Source organism: Nanorana parkeri, unplaced genomic scaffold (assembly GCF_000935625.1).
Source record: "Nanorana parkeri isolate BGI_ZX_2015 unplaced genomic scaffold, ASM93562v1 scaffold19, whole genome shotgun sequence".
NCBI lineage: Eukaryota > Metazoa > Chordata > Amphibia > Anura > Dicroglossidae > Nanorana > Nanorana parkeri.
In genome coordinates this window covers 363,068-374,436 of record NW_017306287.1, presented here as the reverse complement: position 1 = coordinate 374,436, position 11,369 = coordinate 363,068, and the positions used below count along the sequence as shown (strand labels likewise).

The window sequence follows — 11,369 nt, the reverse complement described above, 5'->3', positions numbered from 1 at the left end:
ATAATCCCAACAGCATTAAATGTTCCGCGGAAGCTTTTCTAAGGCAGATTGCGGGATAATTTTTTTTTTCCATCTCGCAAGCTTCTTAGAAGGGAAAAAAAAAATACCAGAGCCGTTTATCTATAATATATAAAAGCGCCCCTCGACTCACTTCAGCATCAAAAGTTTTCTGGAGACAAAATGTGGGACCCGACTTGATAATTCTGCTGTGGAAAGCAACGCTGACGAGCGCAATCAGACAAAAAAAAATAAAAAGGATAATTTTTGGATGCTTAATAAAAGCTACAAGACGAGTGATGATTCATCAATCTTTATCATTTGGTCTATTGCTCCTGACGGTGGGAATCAGCCACCTCGTTCTCAAGATGGTTCTGATGGCATCGTGTTCGGCTTCTCTCTCTATCAATCCTTCATCTGCAGACGCCACTCACACACAAGAGTAAAAGATACTGATTACAAGGCTAATCCTCTACAACGAAAATACTTTTTTTATCCTCTCCAAAATCACTTGAGATTATGAAAACTACAGAAAGGTGATCTGATGTGGAGCAGAGCTTATAAAGAGTACCTGTCACCCGTGAAATCTAGATGATCAGTTTTATTTTCGCAAACCTATTCTGGGGAAAGAGAGGTGAGAAAGAGAAATAAGGCATTGGGAGTTTTTGATAGTTTGGGGTTGATTTACAAACAATTTGCAGGGCCATTCACCCTGCGAATATCTGCGAATGTAACAAAAAATGCAAACTAGTAATCCGGGAAGCTAAAATAGAATGCGAAAAGCATATCGCCGCAGATAGTAAAAAAAAAAAACTAAAAAATTCTACCAATATATTAACAGTAAAAAGGTAAGAAAGGAGCAGATAGGCCCAATAAAGGACGAAAACGGGAAGTTACCCACAAGTGACAAGGAGAGTGTGTAGATTTGTTCAAGAAACGTTTGGACAATTTCTTGAGGGACCGTAATATCCAGGGGTACCAGTATCCCTAAGAATGAGATGATGCGTGGACCTATATGGGTTGGACTTGATGGACGTATGTCTTTATTCAACCCCAAATACTATGTAATATAAGCACAAACTAACTTTTTTTTATAGTTTTTGTCCTTTAAAAGTGTAGCGCCCTCTAAAATGTCGCTATTCAATTTAGAAATACCTGGACTGTAACCAGTCTAGATACTGATTGTACAGAGCTCTGCATTCTATAGGTGTCCGTGAATCTGCTGGATTGATTGCTCCTCCTGTTGCTGAGGAAAAGGGAGCCTTGGCATACAGTGAGGGAGGATCCATCCTCAGATTATGACTATGCACCTGACCCTGACCAATCCTTGAGGAGGATGACTCAGAGGCATGGTTCAGGGCAGGTAATAAAAGGTCTGGGGACACTGTGCAGAGGTCTCTTCCCCTCCTGGGGCCTCTCCTCAGGAGGCCTATGTGATGCAGGAAATGGGCCTGGGCCTCAGCACATGGCAGGTGCTGAGGGGCCTGGAGGCCTAGGATACGGAGGCCTAGGCCAGCGCTGACTGGAGGAACAGACAGGGGAGGGGGCAGGCACAGATGGCTCTGCCTCTAGATAGCAGAGCCAGCTGTCACTCACGCAGCTGGGTGGATCCAGACAGTATTGTCGGGATCCGTGTTGGCTGTGGCGTATCAGTTTATAGAAAGCTGTAGCTCGCTATATACTGAGCTTTGCGTCACGGGAGGAAGTTAGTGTATGTCCTCCTGTGACCCTAAAGAGAACTATGGGATAAAAAGGTTACCCCATAGTTCTCTTTTAAATGTTCTGATTATTATATCACATTATGGCCACTGGATGGCGCTAAATGAGCATAGGCAATAGGTATTTGTTTTTTTTATTCTCCTCAGGTCCATCTAGTGGCTATAATGGGATATTACAATCAGAACATTTAAAGTAACACTAAACTCAGGAGTTAAACCTTAAAAATACATTCAAGTATCTTAACTAATAACAACAATGTATCTTATTTGTGTATCACTCGGCTGTAGATCCTCAAATCATCTCTGAATTGGTGCCGACACTGTCCTTCCTTCTGGAGGGGGGCTACTTTTCTTCCCCATGGTCCCTGTGTGTGTTGTAAAGTGGTCACCGCTCCAAGCTCGCTCCTGTGATGGACTTCAATCTCATGTTTAGTTTTTCATTTGTACTGAGACTGTAGTCCATTACAGGAGCGAGCTTGAAGCGGAGACTACTTTACAACACACACAGGGACCATGGGGAACAAAAGTAGCCCCCCTCCAGAAGGAAGGACAGTGTCAGCACCAATTTCTGACAAGGCCAATGTAGACGGGAGCCAATTTACCTCGCAGCATGTCTTTGGCGTGTGGGAGGTAACCGGAGTACCCAGAGGAAACCCACGCAAGCACAGGGAGAACATGCAAACTCCATGCAGATAGTGATCTGAACAGTATGAGGCTTAGAAGGTAAAGAGGAAGATTCTGAATCGGCATAACACATGATGCTGCTGACCTCTAATGCTAGTTTCTGCGCTGGAATGCTATTCTAATTGCTTCATTGAAGTGAAACAAGTATGCAAATCAGAGCTTCTGACTTCACTCTGATATCTCTCTCTGCGCGGCTATTTCAGATCTGTGACTCAGAAAGTAGCCAAGCAAGAGACGAGCAGGAAACTCTTCACAAGGAGACCGACAGGAAACTGTTCAGATGGAGGTCAGCCATGACAGCCTGCAACATTTTCTCCTGATACATTTCCCTAAAAAATCACCACTGTAGCCAAAACCTGAGACAAGCTTACAGGCTCCCAACCTCCTCCTAACACCTTCCAACCCCAATATGTAGACTGAGGATCCTCTGCAAGAAGCCCCGTTCTGAGGATTCATTAATCTATGTGCTCCCTCTGACAACTAGTAGCAGATGCTACTCTACAGCTGCTAGCTGTCAAACCGGGCCGTCACTGACAGCTTCAGTCCTCACTTACGTCGGGAACCAATGAGGGTGGTTCCGAATCACTACGTCAACATTTCAACAACACTATAGTGATCACAGGCAAGCTGAGGGCTTCATCCAGAAAAAGATGGTTTCATGTCTTTAGAGGACACTGCAATCTGTAGATGGCAAATTGCCTCTGTTTAATACTGCAACTGTCATATACATTTCTATTATTTTACAAAATTACTAAAATATATTTTTTAATATATATATAAAAGTATATATAAAAATATATGATAATAATAAATATTAATAACAATAATAAATAATAATAATGATGATGATAATAATAAATAACAATAATAATAATTATAATAATGATAATACTAATGTTAGCCTAAATGAAAAAAAAAACAGTAAGGTTTATTATTTTTTTAGAATCAGTGTAAAATTAGTATCATACACTAAACTCTCTGTTATCCGATATTCCACTTACCCAGAACTCTCATCTAACCAAAAAAATAAAATCCCCTGTGTACTCACTGCTCTGCTGATCTGCGCTATGTATCATCCTGGAACTGATCGTGTGTCTATTTGTCTTAATCTGCTTCTGATTACTGCATTTCAATATTAATATGAAGCCAATACAGAGTTTATGTTATGGTATGGTATAGTATGGGGTATACACTGAGTGGCCAGATTATTATGACCACCTGACGTTTGTAGGTAAATTAGCTATAATTTTGCGCTGAAGTTGCTAGAGGGCCAGACCATTATAAATAGGGAAGCAGGTTGTTTACCACGACAGTAGAAGTGATTTGTTTCTGAAGATACGGGGAAACAACGCGATTTAACAGCCTTTGAGCGTGGGATGATTGTTGGCGCTCGGAGCCATCTCGTGGCGTCATGAGGCGGCCCAACAAAGTCATCTCGTGGCCCAACGAAGTACTGATGGGGTGGTCATAATAATCTGGCCACTCAGTGTAGTATAGGGTATAGTATGGGGTATAGTATGGGGTATGGCATTAGTTAGACCTATTTTTAATAGTAACTCTCAAGCAACCAGAAACTACATTTATTCGGAATCTACCAATCCTTGTGGATGTTGGATAATGGGAAGTTTACTGTATATTCTTAAAAATGAGCGATATAGTGAGCCATATAGTGTTGCTGTGAAAGTAACCGATGCATGCTGTCACTGATGCCACATTTGGCCTGGCCATATAGGCTTCAATGACCCCTGGGCATGAAGAGTTAAAGTTAGTTCTACTTTTCTTGCAAATGTAATACTGAAAGGCAAAGCAGCAAAATGCTAAACCCTAAAAATGGCATTTAATACCTACCTTACTTGTTTAAGCACGCTAGCCTATACCCCAGGGGCGTGCAACTCCGGCCCTCCAGCTGTTGGCGAACTACAAGTCCCATGAGGCATTGCAAGACTAACAGTTACAGACATGACTTTTGACTCTGTCAAAATACGGTGACAGGTACACTTTAGCCACATAGGATCCACATAGACAAGTGATGTGGGACAACCATACGGGCTCAGATCAGCTTAACGCAAATGTACTCCGAAATGGTCTTTGGCACGGCCAGATTAGACACAGTAAGCCAGGAGTCGGCAACTCTGGCCCTCCAGCTGTTGTGGAACTACAAGTCCCATGAGGCATTGCAAGACTGAGAGTTACAGACTTAACTCCCAGAGGCAGAGGCGTGTTGGGATTTGTAATTAAAGCACAGCTGGAGGGCTGGAGTTGCCCAACCCTGCTTTTCCCCAAGTTAAAGTTTATTTTTAGGATGACTGTATTTTATTTGATACGATGCCAACCAGCTGCCAGTCTTTTGTTTTCATGTAAGGGCCACGTTTAAAAGCGTTAATCAGGCGGATAAATCCTGACCAGCTCCTTAGCCCCTGACTTCAATAAGAATTATACATTATGAATTTCATCCGTTGACACTTGCAATACAGCCAGGCTTTCAGTGAGCGAAATATATCTTATAAAGTGTGACACCCCTGAAGGTCGGCATTATGCACTCTTATCCTTCATCCTTAATGCTTTGAAACCAGGTTGTAAAATTAGATTTGTGGAAAATCAAACAAAATGTCTGAGGCTGTATTTCTAGATATGCCGCGCCATATAATGTGCTATGAGAGCCAAATGTGCCCTTCATTAGATGATCAGCACAGTACAAATGTATTTACCACATCTCCATGGCTCACAAAACTCTTGGCCAGACCAGCTATTTAAGGTGAGCTTAAAGAGACCCTGTCACATTGCCTATTCAGGGCATAACTGCATTAAAGCCTACCTCTTGGGGGAAAAAAAATTCCCCTTGCAGTGGGGATCGTTAAAAGAGAACTATGGGGTAAGTGTGTTTCCCTATAGTTCTCTTAAGGGTCACAGGAGGACATATACTAACCTCCTTCCGTGACCCAAAGCTCAGTATATAGCAAGCTACAGCTCGCGGTATACTGAGAGCGCCGCAGCCGGGACGGATCCCGACATTACTGTCAAGATCCACCCAGCTGCGTGAGTGAGGCGTAGCCGGCTGTGCCCGCCCCCTCAGGTTCGTTCCGCCAGTCAGCGCAGGAGGATCGGAGCAGGGAGGGGGAGAATTCCTGCAGGGAGCGGTGACTGATAGTCACCGCTCTCTGCAGGGACATGATCGAGAAGTGAGCGAGCGACGATATGTGCTCGCTCACTTCCTGATCTATTGAGCCGACCTGTGACAGTTTCATTGTCACACGCCGGCTTGAACTATGAGGATGAGTGATTTTTACTCACCTCATAGCTCTCCTTTAAATAAACCTGTTGGGTGGCTTTGCTTCCAGGTACGTTCTTTGCCGGTATTATATTACATTGTTAATAAAAATCAGGTGTGTTTATACCTATGCACTGAGAACATGATAGTTCCATTGAAACAGGTATCTAATACTCTGAAATATCTGAAATACCTCTGTCTCTCGGACAGGCACACGAGGCACTTGCTTCTACATTGCGCAATCTAAGGCTACGTTCACACCTGGGCAATCCGTGACCGCATGTGAATCGTGCACAATACCGCACGGACTGCCGTGCGGTCACGGAGTGGCCCACCACCGCCCATCACGCTGGTGGTTCCATTATTTTCGAATGGCACCCCAGTCTCGCCGGGCTAATCGCGTGGTTTCCCGCCGCAATTCAACCCGTGCAAACGAACGCGATCGTGGCTAAAACAGCCACGTGTCGTGTGTCGCAAAAAAAAGGTTAAATGTACCTTTTTTCTGCGATTACCGCGCGGATGTAACCTCATTATGTGCAATTGTGCACAATCTCGCCATCCCAGGGTAGTATTAAGGTCTGGGCATTTTTTACCTTAATGCATTCTCTGCATTAGGGTAAAAACGGCCCAGCACCTTTTTTCTCCCCCAGTCCCCCCCACACTTACCTAACAGCTACGCTCCTCCCCACCGGCGGTCCCGAAGCGATCCTACGTTCCCCGAACTTCCTCCTGGTTGCAGGGGAAGGACACTGATGGCAAAGGAGCCATAGGCTCCTTCTGCCATCAATTAAATTTTTGGGCGGGGAGGAGGGGCGTGGCCTGCCACAGGGCTGTGTGTGTCTATGGACGCACACAGTCACTGTGGGCACGAGCGCGCATGGGTGCCTCCGTTAGGTTGGGTCTCCTTGTAGGAAATATTTTTTTTAAAAAGGAGGCTTTAATATCACTTTAAGCGCTCGTTATTGTCGAGGGGTTAAAATACAGTAAATACACTCACCGGATCCTCTGTCCTGCGGCAGTCAGCACTCACCTCGCTCCCCCTCTGCTCTGGTATGTTGCTCGGCGTCCTCATGTCTAATTCAGCTGCATTAGACGTGATGACATCAACGGTCCTTAGACCACTGAAGCCAGGGGTAGCTGCAAGGACCGATCTAGCAGCCAAGCAGGACCGAGGATCAAATGAGCATTTTTTCTTTATTTTAGCCCAGAACGAGAAGTTAACCCTTGCAATACAGGGGTAGCCCCACTTTTTCAAACGCTGCCCCGCCAAGTGATACCTGTACCTCTAGCAGGGCTGCGGAGCCATGGTAAAAAATGTAAATGGCCGCAACATTAAATGAATACTTAATTGCACACAATAATATGACGGCCCCACTTCCGGCAGTAACCTTTTACATGTAACACTTTAGTGATTAATTATGTATAATAACATGAGGCTATTATGTGTAGCAGGTGCAACGCTTGGCTAGGCTGGCGTCGCACTGTGTAGAGCGGCGTGACATTCACAGCACCCCCCCCCATTATACAGGAGGAAAGAGTGAATACATTTTCAATTCTGCATCATGTTTACCTCTAATGAAAACATTTTAATTTGCTGTTTTATAAGAAAATATAATGTTTTATGGTCCTTTCTTGGCAGACAGCCTTAATCTGTCTTTCTTTTAATTGTATTCATTTTTATTGACTGTATATCATTTTTAGACAGCTGGAAACCGTGAACCGTAGGGGAACTACAGACCAGACTTCTGAATAAGGGCTCATTCACATTGGCGTGCACGTCCATACAGCGGGCGTGCCGCAACCTGTACCTCCTTCTGGGGTCACTATATCACCCTGATGAAGGGACGCTGCGTGGCACCAAAACGTTGGTTTTTGCATGTGACGCACCTTCTCAAATAAATAACAACACGGATTGACAAGTATTCATCGAGTGCTGCTGAACTTCATTCGCATCAAACCTCCCTATGGAAGGACGCAGCTGCCTATGGTTACAGGTGGCCCCAAACATCCACATCTGTGCGGCTCCGGGTGTCCAAACTTAGACGTAGACAGCGAGCGCCCAAGTGCAGGCACCCAACAGAACACGGATGCGCAGTTTCGGGTCTGCGTGTAACTGATGGCAGGGTTGTCGTCTGCAAGTTTACCAGTTGCGTGCAGCAGCCTGTACTTCCCTATGCAGATGCAGAGGGAGGTGCAGGCTGCTGCATGCAATTAAACGCAGTACCTGACCCTCCTGGGATCGGGTCTTTGCACGGACGTGCATGCCCATGTGATGAGCCCTAAGATTTAAAATAAGTTAACGCTGAATACCAGGTTGCAGAGACATATTAGTAACAACGAGGAGCAATCCTTCACTTCCAAAATTAATTAAAACAAAATTCTATTTTTTATTATTCTTGTAAAGTATTTGCCTTCCTTTTGTGTGAGTTCCGTTGTTTAAACCTCCAGAAGGGGGTCCAGTGGCCAAAATAGTTCCTGCCTTGGAATCTAGAACTGACCGATCGAGCTGAATATCCCAGCAGCACCTATGCCCCCAAGAGTCCGACTGCCAATTCAGTTTTTAAGGTGTGGGCTGGGAACATCATACCCCAAAAAAGTGCTGCATCCTGTTAAACTGACATCAGAACATACTTAAAGTACTGAAGTCGGTGTGGAGGTGTCACTGGAAGTCACACTTTCGGCACCATGTTTGTGCAGCGTCACCTGGAAGTAGATAGCTGACTGATATCCAGGTTTCAGGTCAGTTTAACTTCCTCATTGCGGGGAGGTGAGGCAGGGATCAGAAATACAGGTTTGGAGTTGCTTGGTACAATGAACCCTTTTGAGTTCAGCTTTAAAGCAATCTTAACCCTTCAGTAAAAATGGACCCTCCAGTATATAGCAGAGACTCTCTGGTACAGTAGTCACTAAATTGTAGCCCGAATGTGGCCAATTTTTTGCATCTGACCGGCATTTGGGTCACTATAACTCCCACTGACACCAACAAAAGGGGGAGGCAATTCCTTCCCCTGATATCAATGATGGGAAATTACTCCTCCAACTGACAACAACAATGGGGCATTATTCCTGCCACAAATACCAATGATGGGGCACTATTCCTCCCGCTGACACCAACAATGGGGAACTATTCCTCCCACAGATACCAATCATGGGGCACTATTCCTCCCACTGATGGGGCACTAGTCCTTCTGCTGATACCAACAATTGGGAACTATTCCTCCTGCTGACTCCAACAATGGGGCACTATTCATCCCGCTGATACCAACAATGGGGCACTATTCCCCCCACTGACACCAACAATGGGGCACTATTCCACCCGCTGTCTCCAACAATGGGGCACTATTCCCCCCACTGACACCAACAATTGGGCACTATTCCTCCCGCTGACTGCAACAATGGGGCACTATTCCCTTATGACACCAACGATGGGGCACTATTCCCCCCACTGACACCAACGATGGGGCACTATTCCCCCACTGACACCAACAATGGGGCACTATTCCCCCACTGACACCAATGATGGAGCACTATTCCCCCCACTGACACCAACAATGGGTCACAATTCCCCCCACTGACACCAACGATGGGGCACTATTCCCCCACTGACACCAACAATGGGGCACTATTCCCCCACTGACACCAATGATGGAGCACTATTCCCCCCACTGACACCAACAATGGGTCACTATTCCCCCCACTGACACCAACAATGGGGCACTATTCTTCCCACTGACACCAACGATGGGGCACTATTCCCCCCCTGACACCAACGATGGGGCCCTATTCCCCCACTGACACCAACAATGGGGCACTATTCTTCCCACTGATACCAACAATGGGGCACTATTCCTCCTACTGATACCAACAATGGGGCCCACTGATACCAACAATTGGGTACTATTCCTCCCACTGACGGCAAACTATTCCTCCCACTGACACCAACGATGGGGCACTATTCCCTCCACTGACACCAATGATGGGGCACATTTCCTCCCTTTGACATTGGATGGGGCACTATTCCTCTCACTGACACCAATGATGGGGTGATAGGGCACTATTCCTCCCACTGACATTATTGATGGGGCACAATTCCTCTCATTGACACCATTGATGGGTACTAATACTTTCACTGCTACTAACGATTAAGAACCCCGCCATCTAACACAAGGCATTTTTTTCTCCCATTGGGCACAGCCCCCCCCCCGCTTTAAGTGACCTATCCCTTTGTTTAGAAAGTTTGAGGACCCTCCTCCGGTGCCTTCATTTGCCTTTCTCACTCCTATCATGCAGTGCTTGGCTTCTGAATGTTAATTGCCAGACCCATGCACTGTTATACGCAAGGCAAGGGGCATGATTATCAACATATAGGTACTGCCCATCTGACTATGATCGAAACTTGCCCAGGCTCCACCTATAACTTATAATTCACTCGGGTGGGGTGTACGTTGACAAAAAGGGGCCCTTTTAGCTCTCAAACTAAACAGCAGACTGGGAAAGTTGTCCCAAGCAGCTCCTTCTCACACCCCATGCTGTTTCTTTCGCTCACCTAGATCTCATGCCCATCTACGTGGGTTAGTGAACCGCCCATGTCCACTGATATTGTCACAAACCTGTTGCCCTACAACTGACATTATATTATGAGTATATAGAGTACTTGTTACATCAGGGGTGGACATAGTTAATATTGAAATCAGGAGCTAGTTTGTCCAATCCAGGAGCCAGTAGCATTTTTTTTTAGGTGCCAGCTCCATTGACAACAACCAGAGAAAACCTCAAAAGTTAGGAGCCAGCGGTGTTTTTTAAGGAGCGTTGGCTACCTGGCTACTACATAAGCTACTAGTAAGGGTGTACTTCGTTTTTCACACTTGGCTTTTCCATTTTGTCTTTATGTTTGTAAAATAAATAATGACGCGGTGTAAAATGTCATGTGTTGTTGTTCATCTGAGGTTGTATTTACCTAATTGTAAGACCTGCTAAGGACCGGATGATTTTTTTAACGTCCTGATACTTAAAGCCATAGAATTCGAAGAGGGTGTACTTTCTTTTTCTCATGACTGTACATATAGGCAAGAGTCACTGTATAAGTTAGACAAATAAATGGTCTGTGCTGTACATTGATCTTTTACAAGACGTCACACGGAATAACAAACGGAATGTCTCACCTTAAATGCAACGTCGTAAAACTCCCCACTGTTGCTGAGGGATGGGCGTCCCGACATCACCATGCCATTGCTATGGCAATCGGTGCCCCCCTTGCCATTCTCTTTGGTGGCTGGGCCACTGCATGAGGCAGGGGAGCTGCTGCCTTTACTTTTCTGACTCTTCTTCCTCGACATCCTCTGGCGTATGGGGGTCGCTGCTAACAGGGTACAAGCCAGAGTGCCTAATTACAGGAATAACAGGTCCCACCGAAGAATGAGTGTAGCTGATCACCAGAGCGATCGGGCAGGAAAGTGGGGTTCAGAGGACTAATGAAGCATCCTTCTTCTCCGTGGAGCCCTTTATTGTGTTCTCAAGAACTAGTTAGCTTGAACTCCAACACAGACCCAGATGCAAATATCTGGACTAGATCAGATGCTTAATGCTCTGAGATGCTCTACATCCAATGCTCCAAAACCCAAATCGAGCTCCTGGAACTGGTCCGATGTCTTAGTGTCCACACGGGTCCAGCTGTTCTCCGAAGACAATAAGGTGTCCTAAGA

General features: G+C 45.5%; 1 protein-coding gene across 1 annotated transcript in view; it reads right to left on the bottom strand.

The window, feature by feature from the left end:
- Window positions 1-11,149, bottom strand: part of RAB26 (RAB26, member RAS oncogene family) — a 197,989-nt gene extending 186,840 nt beyond the window's left edge. The window contains exon 1 of the mRNA XM_018561304.1: window positions 10,830-11,149. Within this exon, the coding sequence (XP_018416806.1) occupies window positions 10,830-11,003 (174 nt within the window). The 5' untranslated portion in view covers window positions 11,004-11,149. The remainder of the gene's footprint in view (window positions 1-10,829) is intronic.
- Between the last annotated feature and the right edge of the window lie 220 nt (window positions 11,150-11,369).